The sequence below is a fragment of the Eptesicus fuscus genome, chromosome 7 (genome assembly GCF_027574615.1).
Source record: "Eptesicus fuscus isolate TK198812 chromosome 7, DD_ASM_mEF_20220401, whole genome shotgun sequence".
Lineage (NCBI taxonomy): Eukaryota > Metazoa > Chordata > Mammalia > Chiroptera > Vespertilionidae > Eptesicus > Eptesicus fuscus.
The window spans coordinates 4,608,959-4,632,668 of NC_072479.1; the positions used below are offsets into that span (position 1 = coordinate 4,608,959).

General features: G+C 43.2%; 1 protein-coding gene across 1 annotated transcript in view; it reads left to right on the plus strand.

Annotated features, from left to right (window-relative positions):
• Positions 1-20,337: 20,337 nt before the first annotated feature.
• Positions 20,338-23,710, plus strand: part of CRYL1 (crystallin lambda 1) — a 167,580-nt gene continuing 164,207 nt past the window's right edge. Inside the window, exon 1 of the mRNA XM_008158168.3 lies at positions 20,338-20,448. Coding sequence (XP_008156390.2) covers positions 20,408-20,448 — 41 coding nt within the window. The 5' untranslated portion in view covers positions 20,338-20,407. The remainder of the gene's footprint in view (positions 20,449-23,710) is intronic.

Consider the following 23,710-nt stretch of genomic DNA (forward strand, 5'->3'; position numbering starts at 1 on the left):
GACTGAGGGACCCCACCAGTACACAAATCCATGCACTGGGCCTCCAGTAAGAATATAATTATACTAGTGGCCAGGTGCACGAAATTTGTGCATGGGCGAGTGTTGTTCCTCAGCCCGGCCTTCACCCTCTCCAATCTGGGACATCCCTCTCGCAATCCAGGACTGCTGGCTCCTAAACGCTCACCTGCCTGCCTGCCTGCCTGCCTGATTGCCCCTAACCAGCCATCAGCCCCTCACCCAGGCTGGCCAGGCACCCCAGTGGGTGCCTGCTAACCTGCTCACCCCAACTGCCTCCCCCCACCAGCCTTCTCGCCCCAACTCTCCCCCCTGCCAGCCTGCTCACCCCCACCTGCCCTCCCACTGGCCTGCTCACCCCCAACTGTTCCCCCTGCCAGCCTGATCGCCCCCAACTGACCCCCATTGACTGCCTGCTCGCCCCCAACTGGCCCCCCCTGCTGGCCTGCTCACCTCCAACTGCCCCCCCCCCTGCCGGCCTGATTACCCCCACCAGCCCTCACCACCAGCCTGATCACCCACAACTGTCCTCCTCTCTTGGCCTCTAACCGCCTCTACCTTGGCCCCGCCACCATGGCTTTATCCAGAAGAATGTCCGGAAGGTCTCCTGGAAGGTCTCTCAGTCTAATTAGCATATTACCCTTTTATTAGTATAGATAGAGGCCTGGTGCATGGGTGGGGGCTGATTTGTTTGCCCTGAAGGGTGTCCTGGATCAGGGTGGGGGTTCCCTTGGGGGTTGGGGCGGCCTGGGCAAGGGGTCTGTGGTGGTTTGCAGGCTGGCCATGCCCCCATTGGGGTGGGGGTCCCCGCTGGGGGTGTGTGGCCAGCCTTGGTGAAGGCTGAGGGCTGTTTTCAGGCTGGCCATGCCCCCCAGCGGGGACCCTCACCCCATGGGGGCAGTGCCAGCCTGGGTAAAGGGCTGAGGGCAGTTTTCAGGCTGGCCACACCCCCTTCAGGGTGTGGTCCCCACTGGGGTGCCTGGCCAGCCATGGTGAGGAGCTGATGGCTGTTTGCAGGCTGGCCACACCCCCAGCGGGGACCCTCACCCCATGGGGGCGTGGCCAGCCTGGGTAAGGGGCTGAGGGCCATTTGCGGGCCCCTCCTTCGGCGCCTGCCCGGGCTGGCTCCATGTCCTCCGCTCACAGGCCCCTCCTTCAGCTGCCAGCCCAGGTGAGCAGGAAGCTTGGCTTCCTTTGTTGCCAGGGGCAACCCAAGCCTCCTGCTCGCTCTGGCTGGCTCTGTGGCTGCAGCCATCTTTTCCCATTAATTTGCATACTCACTTCTGATTGGCTGGTGGGTGTCGCAAAGTGACAGTCAATTTACATATTTCTCTTTTATTAGTGTAGATATGACTAGAGGCCCAGTGCACGAAATTCATGGGTAGGGTCTCTAGGCCTGGCCAATCCAGGGCCAATCAGGTTCCCCGCCTTCCCACCTCCCTGCCTCCTCCTTCCCTCACCACCCGTGTGCTGCCACCATGCGGTTCCCCGCCTCCTGCTTCCCTCGCTCCCTCAGTGCCCCACTGCTGTGGGTGGTCGTGCTCCATGTTCTGCACCACCCCCTGGCGGTCAGCGCATGTCATAGTGAGCGATCGAACTCCCGGTCTCTGGGTTGAACTCCTGAGGGGACACTTTGCATATTAGCCTTTTATATATATAGATTACATAACCACATAGGATAGTTATATAATTTTAACTTTAACTGGAGGCCCAGTGCATGAATTTGTGCACAGGTGGGGTCCCCTGGACTGGCTGGCGATCGGAGACAATCAGGGCCGTGGGAGGCTGGCCAGCCAGGGAGAGGGGCCATGGGAAATTGGCCGGCCATGGGAGGTTGGCTGTGGGAGTGCACTGATGACCAGGGGCAGCTCCTGGTTGAGCATCTTCCCCCTGGTGGTCAGTGCGTGTCATAGTGGCTGATTGTGCAGTTATTTAGTTGTTCAGTTGCTTAGGCTTTTATATATATAGATGATTATCATATAATTCATTTTTTAAATTGTTGAAAATATTACATATGTCTCCTTTTTCCCCCATTGACCTTTCCCAGTCTACCCCCATACCCCACTGCAGGCCTTCACCATCCTATTGTCTGTATCCATGGGTAATGCATATATGCATACAAGTTCATTGGTTAATAACTTCCCACCCACCTTCCCTCACCTTCCATCTGAGGTTTGACAGTCTGTTCGATGCTTCCATGTCTCTGGATCTATTCTTGTTCATCAGTTTATTTTGTTCATTAGATTCCACAAATGAATGAGATCATGTGATACTTATCTTTCAGTGATTGGCTTATTTTGCTTAGCATAATGCTCTCCAGGTCCATTCATGCTGTTGCAAATGGTAAGAATTCCCTTTTTTTTTTTTTTTTTTTTACTGCAGCATAGTATTCCATTGTGTAGATATACCACAGTTTTTTAATCCACTCATCTGATAATGGGTACTTAGGCTGTTTCCAAATCTTAGCTATAGCAGTTTGCCGACCACGGTCCTAGGAGATATATTGGTAAACATATTGCTATGAGACATGTCTGAGATTTTCCTGCCTATGATTTCTTCTAAGATTTTTATGGATTCATGTCTTTCATTTAAGTCTTTTTATCCTTTTAAGTTTATTTTTGTGTATGGTATAAATTGGTGGTCTAAATAATCTTTTTTTGCATGTATCTGTCCAATTTTCCCAACACCATTTATTGAAGAGACTGTCTTGACTCTATTGTATGCTCTTGCCCCCTTTATCAAAATTAATTGAGCATAGTGGTTTGGGTCGATATCTGGGTTTTCTATTCTATTCCATTGGTCTATATGCCTGTTCTTGTGCCAGTGCCAGGCTGTTTTGAGTACAGTGGCTTTGTAGTATAACTCTATATCCGGTATTGAGATCCCTCCTACTTTGCTGTTCTTTCTCAACATTGGTGCAGCTATTCAGGGTCTTTTTTTGATTCCATATAAATTTTTGAAGAGTTTGTTCTAAGTCTTTGAAATATGTTGTTGCTATTTTAATAGGGATTGCATTGAATCTATAGATTGCTTTGGGTAGTATGGACATTTTTTTCTTTATTGATTAAGGTATTACATATGTGTCCTTATCCCCCCATTGCCCCCACCCCCCACTCATGCCTTCACTCCCCTGGTGTCTGTGTCCATTGGTTAGGCTTATATTCATGCATACAAGTCCTTTGGTTGATCTCTCTGCCCTCCCCTACCTTCCCTCTGAGGTTTGATGGTCTGATAGATGCTTCTATGTCTCTGATTCTGTTTTTGTTCATCAGTTTATGTTGTTCATTATATTCCACAAATGAATGAGATCATGTGATATTTATCTTTCTCTGACTGGCTTATTTTGCTTAGCATAATGCTCTCCAGGTCCATTCATGCTGTTGCAAATGGTAAGAATTCCCTTTTTTTTTTTTACTGCAGCATAGTATTCCATTATGTAGATATACCACAGTTTTTTAATCCACTCATCTGATAATGGGTACTTAGGCTGTTTCCAAATCTTAGCTATAGTAAATTGTGCTGCTATGAACATAGGGATACATATATCCTTTCTGATTGGTGTTTCTAGTTTCATGGGATATATTCCTAGAAGTGGGATTACTGGGTCAAATGGGAGTTCCATTTTTAGTTTTTTGAGGAAACTCCATACTATTCTCACAGTGACTGCACCAGTCTGCATTCCCACCAGCAGTGCACGAGGGTTCCTTTTTCTCCACATCCTTGCCAGCACTTGTCGTTTGTTGATTTGTTGATTATAGCCGTTCTGACAGGAGTGAGATGGTATGGCATTGTTGTTTTGATTTGCATCTCTCAGATGATTAGTGACTTTGAGCATGTTTTCATATGGTAGTATGGACATTTTAATGATGTTGTTTCTACTAATCCATGAACACAATATATTTTCTCACTTGTGTATATCTTTCTCTATCTCTTTTTTCAATGTCCTATAGTTTCCGAGTACAGGCCTTTTGCCTCCTTGGTTAACTTTATTCCTAAGTATCTTTTTTTTTTTTTTATTTTATTATTGTTGCAATGGTAAATGGGATTATTTTTTAGTTCCTCTTTCTGTGAGTTCATTATTAGTGTATAAAAAAGCTACAGATTTTTGGGTGTTAATTTTATATCCTACTATGTTGCTGAATTCATTTATTAAATCTAGTAGTTTTTTTTTTATGGAGTCTTTAAGGTTTTCTATGTACAATATCATGTCATTTGCGAATAATGACATTTTTACGCCCTCCTTTCCAATTTGGATGCCTTTTATTTCTTCTTGTTGTCTGATTGCTGTGGCTAGCACTTCTAGTTCTATGTCGAACAGGAGTGGTGGAAATGGTTATCTCTATCTTGTTCCTGTTCTTATGGGAAATGGTTTTAGTTTTTGCCCATTGAGTATGATGTTGGCTCTAGGTTTGTCATATAAGGCTTTTATTATGTTGAGGTATGATTCCTCTATTCTCACTTTGCTGAGAATTTTTATCAAAAATGGGTGTTGGATTTTGTCAAATGCCTTTTCTGTATCAATTGATATGATCATGTGATTTTTGTCTTGCAATCTGTTAATGTGCTGTGTCACATTTATTGATTTGCGAATATTGTAACAGCCTTGCATCCCTGGAATAAATCACACTTCATCATGGTGTATGATCTTTCTAATGTAATGCTGGATCCAATTTGCTAGAATTTTGTTCAGGATTTTAGCATCTATGTTTATCAGGGATGTTGGCCTGTAAGTCTCTTTCTTTGTAGTGTCTTTATCTGGTTTTGGGATTAGGATAATGCTGGCTTCATAGAAAGAGCTTGAAAGTGTTCCTTCCTCTTGGTATTTTTGGCTATAGTTTGAAAAGGATAGGTGTTAATTCTTCTCTTAAACTTTATTTATTTATTTTTAAATATACTTTTTATTGATTTCAGAGAGGAAGGGTGAGGGAGAGAGAGATAGAAAATTATGAGAGAGAATCATTGATTGGCTGCCTCCTACATGCCCCCTACTGGGGATTGTACCCGCAACCTAGGCATGTGCCCCTGACCAGAATCAAACCTGGGACCCTTCAGTCTGCAGGCCAATGCTCTATCCACTGAGCCAAACCATCTAGGGTGGTGTTAATTCTTCTTTGAATGTTTGGTAAAACTCCCCTGTGAAGCCATCCAGACCAGGGCTTTTATTTGTTAGAAGTTTTTTTTGTTTTATTTTTTAATTTTTACTATTTCTTCAATTTCATCAGTAGTTACTGGCCTAATCAGGTTTTCTGATTCTTCCTGGTTGAGATTTAGAAGATTGTATTTTTCTAGGAATATGTGCATTTTGTCCATGTTGTCCTGTTTGTTGGAATGAAGTCATTCATAGTATTTTTTACACTCCTTTGTGTTTCTGTTGGGTCAGTTGTTACTTCTCCTCTTTCATTTCTGATTTCATTTATTTTGTTCCTCTCTCTTGTTTCTTGGTGAGTCTGGCTAGAGGTTCATCAATCTTGTTTATTTTTCCAAAGAATCAGCTCTTAATTTTATTGATTTTTTTTTGGGGGGTGTCTATGTAATTTATTTTCACTCTGGTTTTTATTATTTCCTTCCTTCTACTTACTATGGGGTTTTCTTGTTGCTCTCTTTCTAATTCTTTACGTTGTAGGATTATATACCTTATGAAAAGTTTTTCTCATTTTTTGAGGTATTCCTGTAATGTTATGAACTTCCCTTTCAGGATTGCTTTCACTGTGTCCCATATATGGATTGTTGTGTTTTCATTGTCATTTGTTTCCAGGATGTTTTTTATTTCTTCTTTGATGTCTTTGGTAACTCAATCCTTGTTTAATAGCTTGCTATTTAGCCTCCATGTGTTTGATTGTTTTTATTGTAGTTGATTTCTAATTCTATGCCATTATGATCTGAGACGATGCTTCATATGATTTCAATCTTCCTGAATTTGTAGAAACTTAGCCTGTGTCCTAACATGTGGTCTATCTTTAAAAGTGTCCCACTTGAGAAGAATGTATATTCTGTAGCTTTGGGGTGAAATGTTCTGAAGATGTCAATTAGTTCCATCTGATCTAGTGAGTCATTTAGGCTTGCTGTTTCTTTGTTGATTTTTTGTCTAGATGATTTATCCAATGATGTCACTGGGGTATTAAAGTCCCCTATTATTTATTGTAATTTTCAAAGTTTTTATGTATTTGGATGATCCTGTGTTGGGTGCATATATGTTTACCAGAGTTATATCCTCTTGTTGTATTGATCTCTTTAGTATTATGAAGTGACCTTCAGTATCTCTTGTTATGGCCTTCACTTTGAGGTCTATTTTTTCAGATATAAGTATTGCTACCCCAGCTTTTTTTCCATTGTCATTTGCCTGATGAATTTTTTTCCATTGCTTCACTTTCAGTCTGTGTGAATCCTTTGTTCTGAGGTAGGTCTCTTTTAGACAGCATATATATGGGTCATGTTTTCTTATTCATTCAGCTACCCTATGTCTTTTGATTGGAACATTTAATCCATTTATGTTTAAGGTTATTATATTGATAGGTATTTGTTGCCATTTTATTCTTTAGGCCTGTCTTCCTCCCTCTTTTTATATTTCTTCTTACAGCAGTCTCTTTAGGATGTCTTGCATTGCTGGTTTGGTGGTAATCAACACCTTTAGTCTTATTTTGTCTTGGAAACTTCTGGTTTCACCATCAATTTTGAATGATAGCCTTGTTGGATAGGGTAGTCTTGGATTCAGTCCCTTGCTTTTCATTACTTTGTATACTTCATGCCAATCCCTTCTGTCCTGATGTGCCTCTGTTGAGAAATCAGCTGATAGTCTAATGGGAGCTCCCTTGTAGGTAACTTTCTGCTTCTCTTGCAGCCTTTAAGATTCTTTCTTTGTCTTTAACTTTTGCCATTTTAATTATGATGTGTCTTGGTATGGGTCTTTTGGGTTCATCTTGTTTGGGACTATCTGTGCTTCCTAAACTTGTGTGACTTTTTTCTTCTCCAAGTCAGAAAAGTTTTCTTCAAACAGGTTTTTTTATTCCTTGCTCAGCCTCTTCTCCTTCTGGAACCATTTCTATGCAGATGTTGCCTAATTTCATGTTGTCTCAAAGCTCCCTTAAACTCTCCTCCTGCTTTAAATTTTTTTTCCATTTGCAGTTCTGATTGAGTGTTTTTTTTTTCTACTCTGTCTTCTAACTAGGTTATTCGGTCCACAGCTTCTTCTAGTCTATTGTTGAAACCTTCCAGGGTGTTCTTTATTGCATCTATGTCATTCTTCATTTCCTCTTGATTCTTATTCATGTTAGTGTATTTCTCATTCAGCTCCTTATAATTCTCATTGAGTTGCTATAATTCTGTCAGATGTTTGAACATCCTTATAACAATTACCCTAAATTCTTTCTCTGACAAATTATTTGCCTCCATTTCATTTAGTTGCTTTTCTGGTGATGATTCCTTTTCTTTCCTTGGGGAATTATTTCTCTGTCTCCCCATTTTTGTTGTCCTTTTGTATTTGTTCCTATGTCTTAGATCAAACTGCTATGCCATCCAGATTTTTTTGGGGTGGTCCTATGTAGTAGGTGTTTTGTGGGACCCAGTGGTGTAGTCTCTCAGATCTCCTGAGCTGGGTGTTCTAGAAAAGTTCCGTACTTGCCGAAACCGGTTTGGCTCAGTGGATAGAGCGTCAGCCTGCGGACTGAAAGGTCCCAGGTTTGATTCTGGTTAAGGGCATGTACATTGGCTGCGGGCACGTCCCTGGTAGGGGGTTTGCAGGAGGCAGCTGGTCGATGATTCTCTCTCATCGATGTTTCTAGCTCTCTATCCCTCTCCCTTCCTCTCTGTAAAAAATCAATAAAATATATTTAAAAAAAAAAAAAAATAAAAGTTCCGTACTTGAGTTATTTGAGTTCTCCTGATGTATTTGGGTCTTGAATGTTATTGTCCCGTTCATAGATGGAATCTCCTCACAGGTTGTCTTGACTATATGGCTCACCTGACCTTGTTGTGCAAGTTGTTGTGGATGTGCTTGTGGTCCGGGTCCTGTAGTGAGGGTCATCTGAGAGTTCCCACTGGTGTGAAACTCACTGTGCAGTCTTGGAGCTCACGGCCAGGGTGGTGTTGTGACTCTGCAACTCAATGCGGGGGTCCCGGAGCCTGTGCTGGTCCCTTGTGAGGTCCTGCCGGGCTCACTGTGTGGGTCTGGGGTGGTGTACAAGGCCAATCTGACCTTGTTGTGCAGTGAAGCTGTGCTCCTACATGCTTCTTCCTCTTAAATATGGCATGGTTTTTGTGCCAGAGCCATGCCCGCCTAGGGAGTGTGGTGGCAGGGGCTCTTTGCCTAAGAGAGATTGATCTGCCAGCCCCTGAGACTCCTGCAAGATCTAAGTATCACTTACTCACACAAACACACCACACACGTGTGCATACTCCCCTCTTGCTCCCTCCCTCACTCACACTCTCTTCCTCACTCCCATTCTGTAGGCTGTCATGTTGCATCTTCCTCCATTCCAGTCAAGATCATGTAATTCTTATGAAAATAACCAATTTAACTTAATAAACAAAGTATAATGGTAACATTTTCTGAAGCACTCATTCCACTGGAATATGTCTTGAGAGAAAATTGTAGATAATTGAAATTGGTAAATAATGTCAAATATTATTTTATATGAACACATTTTATATGAATATATTACAGAGTAGAATAGAAATTATTACACATTTTTAATAAAACACTCTAAACTCCAATGCAATGTTGTTTGGAGGATTTGGGTGTCCTCTGTGGCCAGAGGAAGGAAATGTGTTCACCCTCCTCTGCCATTGGAGTTTTGGTGGGAAAGAAATGAGAAATGAGAAACATGGGTCCTGGAAAGCTGACCTTCCTAGGAGTTCAGGGTTTAGGTTCCTTCCTCCAACACTACCTCTGAGTCATTGTGTGACTTTGGGAAAATCTCTTCCTTCTCTAGGACTGTGTCTTGTCACCTGTAAAAGGAGGGGCAGCCTGGGCCCCTTCCAGCTCTATGTACTTCTGAGGCTTAAATCTTATCCAAATGCTCATTTGTCAGAGGATGACTCTCCCACAGCTCCCCATGGCTTGCTAATTCTGATGTCCACGTGAAAGGAATTTTAACTATTGTTAAGTTTAAATTCCTGAGTATTAATGTGTATTAATGTTCAGGTTCCAAAGTAAGTTTCCCTTTTCCACACATCTCTCACTGAAAAACCAGAAGAATGGTAAGATATGTACACATATAATACCTTAATAAAAATAATAATTAAAAAAAAGAAAGAAAAACCAGAAGAGTACCCTAGATTTTAGGTGATGAATCTGTATTTGGTGTGGAAAGAGATGGCTGATTAAAACTGGGGAGTGGGGCAGAGGAAAGCAAGGAAAGTGGAGGAACACTAATGAATGTCCAAACGCCTTTTCTGGATGGAAACTGGTGAGAAGCAGCCTGTGGCACAATGTAGCGGCTGCCCTGGGGCTTGGAGCAGACTAGGGCCGCGTGGAAGGGTTTCTTGTAGAAACAGCACACTTTTGCCCTTTTATGAGCCTCGCACACAGCACTGCTGTTCCGGCCACAGCTTTCCTGGCGCTCCAAAGCTGACTTTGAAAGGGGTGTTTGTGTGGTTTACATGCAAAGTAAACTTCATTGCTTTGGCTTTTATTTTCCTTGCTTATGAAAAGAGCTTGCGTATAAAAAGCCTGTTCCCTAGTAGAACATGTCAGTTTTTTTCTACTTTCCTGAATCTATAATTAAATCAACTTCATAATAACAGATGTGAATTTGAACTTGAAAGGAGGATCAGTGAAGGCTGGAATATGGTTTGGAAAAAACCCAGTAACTCTTTTCCCATCCAAAGTAAATGACAACTCATGCATCATCTGAAATGAAAAACAACAACCAAACAAGAATGCTCAAATAACTAAAACATTTAGAATATTGTTCAAAAATATTTGATAACACAGTGGAATTAAATACACTATACTGTCAGCATTAAATATTTTTACTGATCTGTGTCAGCTATTTATAGTGTCTAACAGAAACATATTCGTTCATTTGTAGGAGTTTCACAAATGGATACCACATTCATGGCAGAAAGAAGAATATACATGCATAAGCTGCACTGTCTAAAGTGTTAACCATTAGCCACCAGTAACTATTTGAAATGAAATTTAAATTAATTCAAATTAAAAATCCAGTTCCTTAGTCTCATTAGAGACCTTCGAAGTGCTCCATAGCCACACGTGCCTGCTAACTACCGTGGTGGAAAGGGTACATATAGAACATTTCCATCACCACAGAAAGTTTTACTGGGCAGGGCCAGGAGGGTGGAGAGAATATTAAAATCATTTGTCAGCACCATTTAAAAACAACTTTGAATAAACTGCATTTGTTTGTAAGCCCCAAAGCATGGGTCAAAGAATCATTAGTGACATTTTAATATTTTTTAAAGATATGTGAGGTAAACTTTTCTGACTATCTATCCTATATAAGAAAAGGCTAACGTGCAAATTGTCCCCCTGGGAGTTCGACCGGGAGACTGGGAGTTCGATCACTTGCTATGATGTGCGCTGACCAGCAGGGGGTGGTGTGGAATGAAGAAAGGCCCTGGCCGGCAGCCAGCAGCTAGGGAAAGGAAGGCCCTGATTGGCCCTGATCACCAGCCAGGCCTAGGTACCCTACCCTTGCACGAATTTCATGCATCAGGCCTCTTGTGATAATATAATACAGAATGTTGCACCTATTTCCATGTGCTTGTCAAAATTCTCCTTATGAAGAATCTGATGTCACTTCACTGAAACATTATTAATCTTCCCTTTCATTTGGCTCCTTATTGGGGAAAGTGGGAGTGGTTTGGGAAGATGGGAGGTTTTTGTCTTTTTGTGGTGGTTTGTATATAAAATTGTTGAGCTGTGCCAAAAGACAAGGAGATTCTTTTTTCCCCCCCATCACAAATGTGTCTCTATCCAGTAATGACTTTGAAGGGCCATCTGAGTACTTCCTCTAAAACTCCAATAAAGTCAAGGGTCCCTCAGGGTGAAGGTTTTAATTGTCCTGTTTGCTGAAATAAAAATACATGCCTGTTAATTTAGCCTCTCACCTTCTATCTTGGTTTTACAAATTGAGGCTCTCCAGCCATCACCCATTCTCTTTCTCATCCTCCTACCACCACCAGAATACTAAGCCTAGACAAAGATAAAACCCATAAGTGACATCTTCTCTAAATGAATTTAGAAATCATTGGGGAAGAAGCCATAGTAATTACAATGGTTATGAAATTCTAAGTTTCTGACAAGGAGCTACCATCTATCTGGACATAGTTATATTCAAGCACATGAATTTCCCTAGACAATATTATACTCATCACAGCATCTATCACATATAGTTGTATAGATTGTATACTGCACAAGGGGGACACATCTAAGGAAATATTATGCACATGATAGGTACCATAGATCTGTATACTTATTTGAACATTCAAAACCTGTTCTTTTAGGAGAAGCCTTTCCTGACCATTGCTTTCAAAAAACATCTTCCCCCACCATCATCCTCAATCTCCTTAACCTGTGTTATTTCCTACATAGAACTTACCATGACCTGAATTTTCATTTATTTATATATTGTGCCATTTTTGTCTTTTTGTTTATTTTCTGTCTTTCACTAGAATATAAATTCCATAAGACTAGGAGTCTTTATCTGACTTGCTCACCACTTTGTACCAAATGTCTAGAACTGAGCTAACACAATAGCCACTAGCTACATGTAGCTATTTAATATAAGTTAGCATTAACTAAAATGAAGTACAATGAAAGTTGGTTTCCTCAGCCACATTAGCTGTACTTCCAGTGTCAATAGCTACATGCAACTAGTGGCTACCATAGTTGGTGCAGATGGATGGTACCGATGGTGGTACTTTCTGTACCATCACAGAAAGTTCTGCTAGACGATACTGACTCAGAACAGTGGCTGGTGCATAGCAAGTGCTTAGTAAATATTTAATAAATGCTGTTAAATCAATGTAAGTTGTTGGACTTGCCTCTTTGAGCTTCCTGTTTTCTTACCTGTAAGATGAGGAAAACAACAATTAAAAGATTGTGAGAATTCAATGAGATGACAAAGTGAAATAGCCTCATACTAAAAGAATGTGAATGATTATTGTGGTAATTCACGCTTACCCAGGCTTCCTGGAACCCTGGGTACAAATGTGATTATTTAAATAGGAAGAACTTACATTTCACAGGCTCTTGCCCTTCTGTAAATAATTCACAAGTTCTTGAGCCAGCAGAGTCCCTTGCTGGCCACTTCTGCCAGGGACTAGCCTGACAATGTTGGTAATGGGGCCGTGGATCTGTCTCCAGAAGTACTGAGATTCACAATTAAAAAGAAAAAGTCTATAAGTTAAAAAAAACAAACACAAACCAGATTTGTGGACTAAATTTAACCAACATCAAAGTGTTTATGACTTTCTAGGAGCTGACAGAGACCTAAATCAATGCTTGATTATCCAGTCTTTTAAAAATATATATATTTTATTGACTTCAGAGAGGAAGGGAGACTAGAGTGAGAGAGAGATAGAAATGTCAATGATGAGAGAGAATCATTGATTGGCTGCCTTCTGCATGCCCCACACTGGCGATCAAGCCTGCAACCCAGGCATGTGCCCTTAACCGGAATTGAACTCGAGACCCTTAGTCTACAGACTGACACTCTACCCAGTGAGCCAAACATGCTAGGGCTGATTATCCACTCTTCATGGAGACTTGCATCTTCCAAACCAACTGGAAGGCTAATCTCTCTTCCGAAACCCTACTTTTTTCAGCTTTGCCAGGTAGGCACCAAAGCTCAGTAGCAGGTAACTCTGTGCCCCGTGAAGTCCTTCAGAGCACCCTGTCGACTTCTGCCTGTAGCTTTTCTTGCCAAGACCTCGCCAGATGGGGCGGGGGCGAGGGGTGGTGGTCATGGAAGGAGATTGGCCACCATGCTGAGTTCCTTGTGCCTCTGTCCCTACTGCAGGGACTCTCATACTAACCTCCTTGATGTCCTCTTTTACCTCTGCAAATTATTCACAGAAATAGATATTTACAGATTACGGACCCAGTCAGTTCATCAGACACAGCCAGACCAGCAGACTTCACTAATAGTTGATCCCACCTGGACCTCCTCCGTACTGACTGGCTAGTCCATTGGCTAAGGAGCCCATCCTCACCCACAAACAGCTTATTGGAAGGATAGAAGTGGACCTCTGTTCTGTATTCAGATTCTTGTCTTGGGCACCACTCCCAGGTATATTGATTTGTTGGGGTGGGGAGGCAGGCTGGATGCTGGTTCAAAGTCTTCACTTTGTCTGAAGGTCTTGACACTTTGATTTCAACTCTTCTGCCCAGCTCTGCTCCCTTTAGGCTGGCACTCCCTTTTCCTTCAAGCACTTATGAACAAGGAGGTTTGTGGCCATCTGTGTCAAAAGCAAGCCTCGGGACTTGAGGTCTCATCTTCTGCAGGTATTCTAGTTTTCCATCATTCATAGGAATTTTTGTTGATAGGTTGTTTTATTCCATAGAAAAAATGATTCAGGAATTTACATTTTATTTAAATGATTAATATTCAATGTATTAAACTTACAATACTAGTCCTGGCTGGTGTGGCTCCGTTGTGTCATCCAGTGCACCAAAATGTTGCCAGTTCGATTCCCCATCAAGGGTATATGCCCGAATTGTAGGCTCAATCCCTGGTAGGGGGTGTGCAGGAGGCAGCCGAGCAATGTTAGCTCTCACGTTGATGTTTCTCTCTTCTCTCCCTCTCCCTTCTTCTCTCTCTAAAATTCAATTAACTAGTCTTTAAAAATATATAAAGAAATAAACTTGCAATATTAGAATTCTTCCTTAGACTTTGAAGATCAGATTGCTTTTCTTTTAAAAATTGCTTTTCTTTTTCTTTCACAAATTTTAGCACTCATTTTTAAGAAGCCTTTTAATTTACTAAGTTAGTTAAATACCTTCCCAGCATTTATTCATTTACTGTAAAGTGGTCTTGGAATAATGTTGTTTGGTGCTGGCCAGTGTGATTGAGTTGGTTAGAGCATCAGCTGGCCTACTGAAGGGTCGCAGGTTCAATTCTCAGTCAAGAGTACTGGTCAGGGGGCGAACTGCAGGCAAACAATCGATGTGTCTTTCTCATATTGATGTTTCTCTCTCTTTATCCCCCCTCCACTCTCTCAAAAATCAATGGGAAAAATATTCTCAGGTGAGGATTACCAAACAATAACAAAATAATGTTATTTGGTTCAATATCATTTTGTTATAATGTTGATCAGAAAAAGAATTGATTCCTAGCCAGGGTTACTGTCTGTGTGGAGTGTGCACATACCCCTCATGTATGCATGCGTTTCCTCAGGGACGGGTTTCCTCCCGTATTCCAAAGGTGTGCACTGTTCCCATCTGAGTGGGTGTGGGTGTGAGTGATCCTTCGTTGGAAGGGGGTGCTGTCTAGGGTGGGTCCCACCTGGCACCCTGAGCTGCCTGGAGAGGCTCCAGCCACCAGTGATTCTGAACTGGAATAAATGGGTTGGAAAAGAATGATCTTCCTTAATTTAATTAATCTCACTTAAATGTATTTATAGCTTATAATGATGTCAATATTTAGTATTTTGAGTCTTTATTCAGAAGTTTGGTGGTGCTTTTGTGACCAGAAAAATGTAAGAACTTAATTCTTATTTATATCAATTATCCTAGGGTATCATTGGTTTTGTTACACATCTTTTTACTTAAAGTCACAGTTTCCAAGACTCTATCAATGATGTTAACTGAGGAATTACTGTATTTGATTTCCTTTTTGGGTATTTCAACTGTTGGACTTAAAAATTTCCCAAATGCCAAATTATCCTAAAGTCATTGTAATGTTCTCTCAGATGTTCCAAGACCATGCAAAAAGTAGGAAGAATTCATCTTAAAAATTGTTTAAATCAGTCCTAGCCAGTTTGGCTCAGTGGATAGAGTATTGGCCCATGAACTGAAGAGTCCCAGGTTCAATTGGTGGTGCTGATCCTAGGCTATTTCAGGGAGCAGAGCTAGAAAATACTTTTTTTTTTAAAAAAGATGTGAATTCTTAATGATATTTTCTTTTTGTGTGTGTGTAATCCTCACCCAAGGATATTTTTCCATTGATTTTTAAAATAGCAATATGATAGTGGTATGGAAAACAAAACTACCAAATGAAGTTCAAGGTTCTTTTTATTCTTAAAATATGTTCGAGGAATAAGTATGGTTTCTAGAGTCATCTGCAATTCCTATTTTGTATGATTATATAAGAACATTTCAATTTGAAGTCTTTGCATTCCAATAGCTGTGGGTTCTTAAAATATATACAGAAATTAATCCTGACTTTATGCAATGAATGGACAAACATAAGGAACTTACTTCTGAAGTATGCCCTAAATTTAATTTGGCCATCATCTAGCTTATTTTCAACAGCTGACTACTTGGTTATACATGAAAGATTTGTAATAAGGAAATTTTGGCTGTAGAAACTCATTCTGCTTAGTAAGATTCAATTTCTAATTACATCAGCACCTACATGTTTTCATGTGCTAATTTTAATTTTAACTTTGTCAATTTAAAAGCTTCCTTTTCTGAACCATGAGCTTTTCTTTCAGACCTGAGATTCATGCTACACAAATGCAACTTCCAAAGACTAATTGGAATCTCAGAAACATGTAACCAAAGTATATCAATATCAGGTTCAATTAAGTAATTAAAAGAAAGGAAAACATGTCAGAGACTACACTTTTAAACTGTTGGCAGAAAATTAATGTGAAAACCTCTCTATATACTATATTCATATGGATTTTAGACTATCTGGTTCCATTAGAATCATTTCATAAATACCAGCTTTTAACACTCATAGAATTCAAAGACCAGTCTGGAAAACAGAAACCACACTCAATAGTACAACAGAGAATTTAATATGGAGAAGTAGTTCAAAAGAAGGACTGGAAAGCAAAGAGAGGACACTGAGGTGACAAAGTAACATTAGGAGGTACTACTTCTCACAGGACTTGGGGAAGGCAGGAATATTTGGAGTTACTAAGACTAGAGGCTCAGAGGAGGGGCCCGAGGGAGCTGGGCATGCCTGAAGGTATTTGAGAGCAGTGTCTACCAGGGCCAACAGAGCTGGACACAGAGCGAGTGGAGGGAACTAGTGTGATGGCTAGGGTGACATGAACAGGATCAGCAGCTAACATCTCTCTCCCTCTGCCTTCCCATTTTTCTCTAGTGGAATTTAACAGGAAGCCTGCTTCAGCATCACACACCAAAGTGTGGAAGGGTGGACTGGGGCAGGGAGACAACTGCCCCCAAATCTCGGCACAGACCCAAGGTCTGCATGCACCCCTCTGCACGTGGCTGAACTTCTGTGCCATAATAGTAGGAACAATGCTTTCTCCCAAGGCAATGCAGTTCTTCTCCCACAGAGGTGCTCTTACTGTCCCTAAAAGGGGAGACGGAACAAACATTGACAGTTGTTGTGTCCATGTCACCGTAGAGCAAGCGTGTCAACCTTGCGGCGGGCTGCGAGTTTGACATGCTTGCCATAGAGAGTCATCCAGAGTGCAGGGAAGTCTCCCTCATTGGCCAAGATAACCCAGGGAAAGGTTCTTACACGGAGTGAGCCCAAAGCTAGAAAGATGGGTAGAGCCCAAGTGTGCCAGCAGTTAGAAAGATGAACAGCAGGGCCCCAGCACGTGGGAAACCGGGACGATGAACGGATAGAGCCTGAGCACAGCAAAAGCTAGCAGGATAATTGGATAGAAAAACCCAAGTTCTCCTCCCCCGTCCCCAGAAGAACTGGGGGCTTGAGCAGAAAGGGGAGATGGTTTTTGCGATGGGAGTCAACCATTCTCCCAGGTTGCATGGCGCCCGAATAAAACTTTCCTTTTGCACCAGCACCTGCTTTGGCTTTTGCTTTGGCGGGCGGCTGAACTTGTGCTTTTCAGTTACATCCACCTCAGGACATTTGTGTCTCATTCAGTCTGTATCTCACCTGAGTATTCTGCAACCTACAGACTAAATTATAAACTTAAGTGCTATCAACAATCCTTACAGAAAATAATAAGGGAAAAGGAAGAGGGAGGAAAAGAAACGAGCTGACAAACACACACATATATACACAGAAAAAATAAGAAAAAATGCGTGGCTGCTACAGTCTTCATTTCTGTTAGTGGTCAGAAGAACATAATATTTATTACTTCCTTTTCCAACTGCTGGTTACAAGTCCAGAATCTCAGCTGATCAAGGTTTTGTGTATGTGTTTTTTCCCTACTTGTCCCAGGCATCAGTAGTTTGTTTTTTCTTATCCCTGAGTAGTATTCCATTGTATGAATATTCAAAACTTGTTATTCTATTCCCTATTTGAGTTTTTTCTGGGTTTTGGCTATTATGAGTAAAGCTGCTAAGAATCTTCATGTACACATCTTTGTGTGGACACTTGTTTTTATTTCCCTTGTGTAATACCCAGGAGTGGAGTTGCTGAGTCATACCAGTATGTTAAGTATATGTTTCACTTCAGAAGAAACTGCCAAATTCTTTTCCTTTGCATTCTTACCAGGAATAATATGAGAATTCAATTGTTCCACGTCCTTACCCACATAAGGTGATTTTAATATTAATCCTACCCAGTGTGTAGTGGTATCTCATTGTGATTTTAATTCACATTTTCTGATTACTAATTATGTTTACCATCTTTTCATTGCTTACTGACCGTTAATATAACTTCTTTGGTGAACTGTCTCTTCAAATCTTTTGCCCACTTTTTAATCGGTTGTTTCTCCCTTTATTGAGTTGCAAGACTTCTCTGTATGTCCTGAACACAAGCTTTTAACTACATATGTGTTTTGCCAATATTTTCTCCCAGTGTGTGGTTGGTATTTTTATTTTTCTTAACATTATCTTTTGAAGAGCATCTTGGGTACATGCAGAAATCCTTTGTACTATACTCCTCAAAACTGTTTCTTATTGATAGATATTCATCATGTTTTCAATATTTTTCTATTAAAAACTATGCTGAAATGAACAGCTTAACCTATCTTGGTGTCTACTTGTGAGTATTTCTGTACGACTGGAATCAGAAAGCCAAAGGGTACATACATTTTAAAAAGTTAATGTTTCAAGTACTGTGGGGGCCGGGGGGGGGGGGAGGATAGTAGGGGGTCTGAGATTTTTCACCTTATTGCAGACTAACAAGTTAATGGGTCATAGTTTTGTGGAAGTTGACAGAAGACATGAGACTCATGTGTTAGAGGTAAATAACCTTATTACTCACAGCAATAGTAATAGCCAGGGTGTCTGCATATGTATATACACTTGGTTTTGGAGCCTCCAGTTCCCACAGGGTTACATAGAGGGCCATTTGCATGGGCCAAGGGCCAGCATGTTTTAAAGCAAAGAGCCACTGGGCCAGAAATGGCTCAGTTGAGCATTGACCTATGAAGCAGGAGGTCACGGTTCGATTCAGGTCAGGGCACATGCCCTGGTTGTGGGCTCAATCCCCAGTGTGAGGAGTGCAGGAGGCAGCTTATCAATGAGTCACTCTCATCATTGATGTTTCTATCACTCTCTCCTCCCTTCTGCTCTGAAATCAATAAAAATATATTAAAACAACAACAACAAAATAGATAATCACTGATAATCCTATCTAATAAAAGAATAATATGCAAATTGACCATCACTCCAACACACAAGATGGCTGCCCCCTTGTGGACACAAGATGGCTGCCACAAGATGGCCAGCAGGGGAGGGAAGTTGGGAGGGACCAACTGCAAGAGAGGGCAGTTGGGGGCGACCGGGCCTGCAGGGGAGGGCAGTTAGGGGTGACCAGGCCGGCAGAGGAGGGAAGTTTGGGGTGACTGGGCCTGCAGGGAAGGGCAGTTGGGCGGGCCCAGGCCTGCAGGGGAGGGCAGTTAGTGGTGACCAGGCCTGCAGGGAAGGGCAGTTGGGCGGGCCCAGGCCTGCAGGGGAGGGCAGTTAGTGGTGACCAGGCCTGCAGGGGAGGATAGTTAGGGGCAAACAGGCTGGCAGGGGAGCAGTTAGGCATCGATCAGGCTGGCAGGGGAGTAGTTAGGGGGTGATCAGGCTGGCAGGCAGAAGTGGTTAGGGGCAATCAGGAAGGCAGGCAGGCGAGCAGTTGGGAGCCAGCAGTCCTGGATTGTGAGATGGATGTCTGACTGCCCGTTTAGGCCCAGTCGGACATCCCTCGAGGGGTCCCAGATTGGAGAGGGTGCAGGCTGGGCTGAGGGACACACATCCCTGTGCACGAATTTCGTGCACCGGGCCTCTAGTTTCTTATTAAAAAAAAAAAAAAGAGCCAACACTGTAGTGAGCAGCAAAAAAAGCCAGTCTCTTTCTACCCCAAGAATAGTCATAATCCCTCTGCGGGTGCCTTGACCCGTTTAGCTGCCTGTGTGAATAGCTACAGAAACTGCTCAGTACCATTAGATGGATAAATCTTGGCATCTGACACTCAGCAGGAACTGCAGGGATAACTCAGGCTCTCCCAACAACATACTGTAATATTTCTCTCCAGAAAGCCTACTGCAGTTTAGGCCTGCCTTCCATTGTGTAGGAAAGAGCCTTGGTTGCCAATATGGGAGTATCATCAGTCTTTGTAATTTTAGCCAGTTTGACGGGTGAAGAATAACTCACGTTTGTTGTGTACCTTTCGTTTATCTTTTCTTGAGTTGAGCACCTTTTCAAAGGTTTATTGATAGTTTGTGAAGTGGATCTTCAAAGCTTAGCCTCCCCTTTGACATCCTCTCTCCACGTTTCCGACTGTGGAAGACAAATGAAGGAAAAGCTCCGTTCGTCAGGAGTCCACTGGGGTTGGATGTGTTTTCCACGTGAGTAATCATCTTGAGAGGGATGCCGGCGGCACTTCCCGGAACTGTGTGTGCTGTACAGACAGAAACTGATGTCATGTGGTGTGTGATGGATGCCCTTTATTTCTGGTCTGTTTGCTCCTGGGTTCCAAAAAGGGCCAGGCACGCCGACTTCAGGGTGCGGGGTGGGAAGTGCCTCCCACTGGCATTCCCTCCAGTGGGTTTTGCGGGGGCAGCTCTGGCCACGTCCCTACGCCCCTGGGGTCCGGGGCGACGGAGGAGGGGAGAAAAGGGGGAGAGGAGGCAAGGCTCCGTCCCTCGCCTCGCCCGGCCTCGCTCTTTGCGGGGGGCGGGGGGGGGGGGGGGCGCGTCAGCCCTGGCACCGCCCTAGCCGATCCGCAGCCAATCCGGAGCCAGTCTGGGCGGCGCGATTCCGAGCGCAGCCAATGGGTGCGGGTCGCCGCTCGTCGGGCGCGGGGCCCCGCGCTGCCAGGAGCCCGAAGTCCGAGTCGGCTACTCGCGCCCTCGGTGCCCGGTGCCCGCAGGCCGGCCCGGCTCCGGCATGGCGACCTCGGCGGCGGGGCCCGTGCTCATCGTTGGCAGGTGAGCGGCGCCCGCGGGCAGCGCGGCGGAGCTGCTGACGCAGCGGCGGGGGGAAGCTGACGGAGCGGGCCGCGCAAACGCAGTGGCGGACGCGCCGGGTGGTGCCGCCTGCCCGCCGGCGCTCCAGTGAATGTGCCAGGCGTTCGGGTGGGCAGCAGGAAGTCTGGCCCAGACGGAGTTGTTCGCCATTCCCGTTTGTGGGAGAGAAAGCCGAGATTGGGCAGTGTAGGGCCCCGAGGCCACCACCAGGAAGGGACCGAGAGGGACGAGCCCAGCCGGGCGTGTGGGATGCCCGCGGGGCGCGGTGGGGGTTCTGGAACACGTGCTGCCGAACGCACTGGCACGCTTGGTTCTCGGGGAAACGCGCCCTTTTCAGTTTGCTAAGCTGTCAGTCTGACAGCCTAAATCCCGTCCAAATCGTTACGGTTGGTGCTCCCATATCTTTTGGGAACTTTTATTTAAAAAGGCATTTATGTGTATCTACCACCGGTAAGCTCTCATAGTACTCTACCCACGTGTTGTACTATCCACATGTTGATACCTGCTATTGATAGTTAGAGGCACCTTTTTTGGGGTGGCTTTGTGCACCTTTATGCCCCTAAGGAGTTCGCCTACCTGACCTCTCGCCCCACCCCCATCGGTTTTACAGTCTGTTAGAGGAGGGAGCCAGGACGCCTCTGGTCAGCTTGCTTTTGCTCACAGAGCAGTGGCATTAACTGTGCCCTTATCCTCGCCAGGCACGTGGGTATGAGTGGCTGCCTAGTAAAGGAATTAAAAAAAAGTATGTAAGTGCACTTTGCACCAGGTAAGGGGACTCTGCTTGCCTTGCATTCTTGAAGCCCAGGGCTGGAGTGTTGTATGTTTTCCTCTGTGCCTTGGAGTAGTGTTCTGTCTGCACCTAGTCAAGGGGGAAGGAGAACAGTTTGGAGCAGAGTGGAGCTGCGCTTGGGAAGTCAGAATTAGGGGGCGGGAGTGGGGGATGGCAAACTATGACCACAGGACAGAGCACAGGATAGAAATTCCTGTCCGTTCACACACTGTCAGCACCTCACAGACACTCATCTCTGCTTCTAGGGTAGCATTGCTTACCTGCCCTTCATCCTTTACTCTGCCCTCCCTTTCCTCACTCCCCCTTTCTTTCTCTTTCTCTCCCAGTCCCATAGGTAATTACAAAAACATCCATTTAAATTTCCTAAAACCTGAGTTTCATTCTTGGATTTCAACAGACTGAAAACTAACGTATTTCAATTTCAGGAACCTGTTGGGCCATTGTTTTTCCATCAATACCAGACTCCCTCTTAAAAGTACTTGCTAGAAATAGTCTCTAATTCTTCTCCAGTGATCTTTTCATAAAGGCCACTCTTCCTTAGGGCCACTTAGCTTTTCTGTGAGCCCCAAGGCAAGTCCCTTCAGAATGGTGGGGTTGAGAGAGTAAGCGTGTGCTTTTGAAAAAAATAAGGAGTGTAGGGCTGTGGGAACATAAAGAGGCAAAATCTGATAATGACAACTTTAAAAATAATTGAAGTAGAAATGGGTATCCTAAAGACAAATTTGCATTTGGGGGGCGTCCTCAGGCATTCATTTCTGTTGGCTTAACACCGTGGTCGGCAAACTGCGGCTCACGAGCCACATGCGGATCTTTGGCCCCTTGAGTGTGGCTCTTCCACAAAATACCACAGCCTGGGCGAGTCTATTTTGAAGAAGTGGCGTTAGAAGAAGTTTAAGTTTAAAAAATTTGGCTCTCAAAAGAAATTTCAATCGTTGTACTGTTGATATTTGGCTCTGTTGACGAATGAGTTTGCCGACCACTGGCCTGACACATCTACAGAGAAACTTATTCCTGTATATAACTGAATAACTGTGAAGTTTATTAAACAGAAACCTCATGTAGATTAGCTTTAGGAAGGTCTGTAGGGGGAGCTCTCATGCCCTATCACTCAATGCCAATTACCCCAAACAGGAAAAAGCATACTTGCCCTCTCCAAAAGGAAGTTTTTCTATTCTGCTACTCCAACAGGAAGAAGGAAGATCTTCTCCTAGGGCAGTGGTCGGCAAACTCGAGTCAACAGAGCCAAATATCAACAGTACAACGATTGAAATTTCTTTTGAGAGCCAAATTTTTTAAACTTAAACTTCTTCTAATGCCACTTCTTCAAAATAGACTTGCCCAGGCCGTGGTATTTTGTGGAAGAGCCACACTCAAGGGGCCAAAGAGCCGCATGTGGCTCGCGAGCCGCAGTTTGCCGACCACGGTCCTAGGGCAACCACTCAGCCAATGAAAAGCCACTACAACTCCCAGTTTCCACCAATGGACTCTGTTTCCAGCAGTCCCTCTGAACTCCCCCTTTCCTCTGTAAGAGAATGTTCCTCTCCTTTTTCCTTTGGACTTGCATGAACTTTATCATTAGACTCCTTGTCCTGAATTGCAATTCTTTGTTGTTCATAAACCCTTTTGCTGGAGAACTATCTGGCTCTTTGTTTAAGGTCAACGATATGGCAATGTGTTTACCCAAACTTTAGACCTTGAGCTTGGTTTAAAATTGAAATCTGTATGGGGGAGAAGACTAACCTTGTCATATTCCTGGTTCTCCTTTTCAGTGGGCATTCTCCTTCAGGAATGAGCTTAGGGGCCATCTCCTCCAGAAAATACTCTGCTTCTGAGACCTTCCCATTAGTGTAGAAACTGTATCGTCGCTGGTTGTATATTTACCATAGTAGACAGATGTTTGAGTGTTTATAATAGATTGCATTAAAAAAAACAACTGGTGCAGTGTGAAGGGCTTTCTAGGATGTAGTTTTATATCAAGTAATGCATCCTCGAACTAGCCTCCATTATTTTTTCTATTCCAAAATTTTACTTTGAGGTGAATATGTACATTTTTTGTATGAAACTTTCGGAGGCATGAATTTTTTTCAGAGTGCTACTGTAGATATTTTCTTGCTAATTTTTGTATTTAAACACACAAACAGATGTATATATGGAGACACACAGAACAAACAATAGGATGTTCTAATTACTTGAGTCAGATCAAACACTAAATTTGTTCTTCCTAGGAAATTTTTAATAGCTCTTATTGGCAAATAACCCATAACCTACTTAGATCAAGAGTATGGGAACAGTTTTACCTCAACATTTGCCAAGTAAATGGGTGACGGTAGAATGGAGAGATACTTTAAAAAGTATGTAGGGTAGATTTATTCAAAGCTACTAGTAAATGCCATTAATGATAAAATTAGAATTGAACCACCTTTTCTCTCCTGC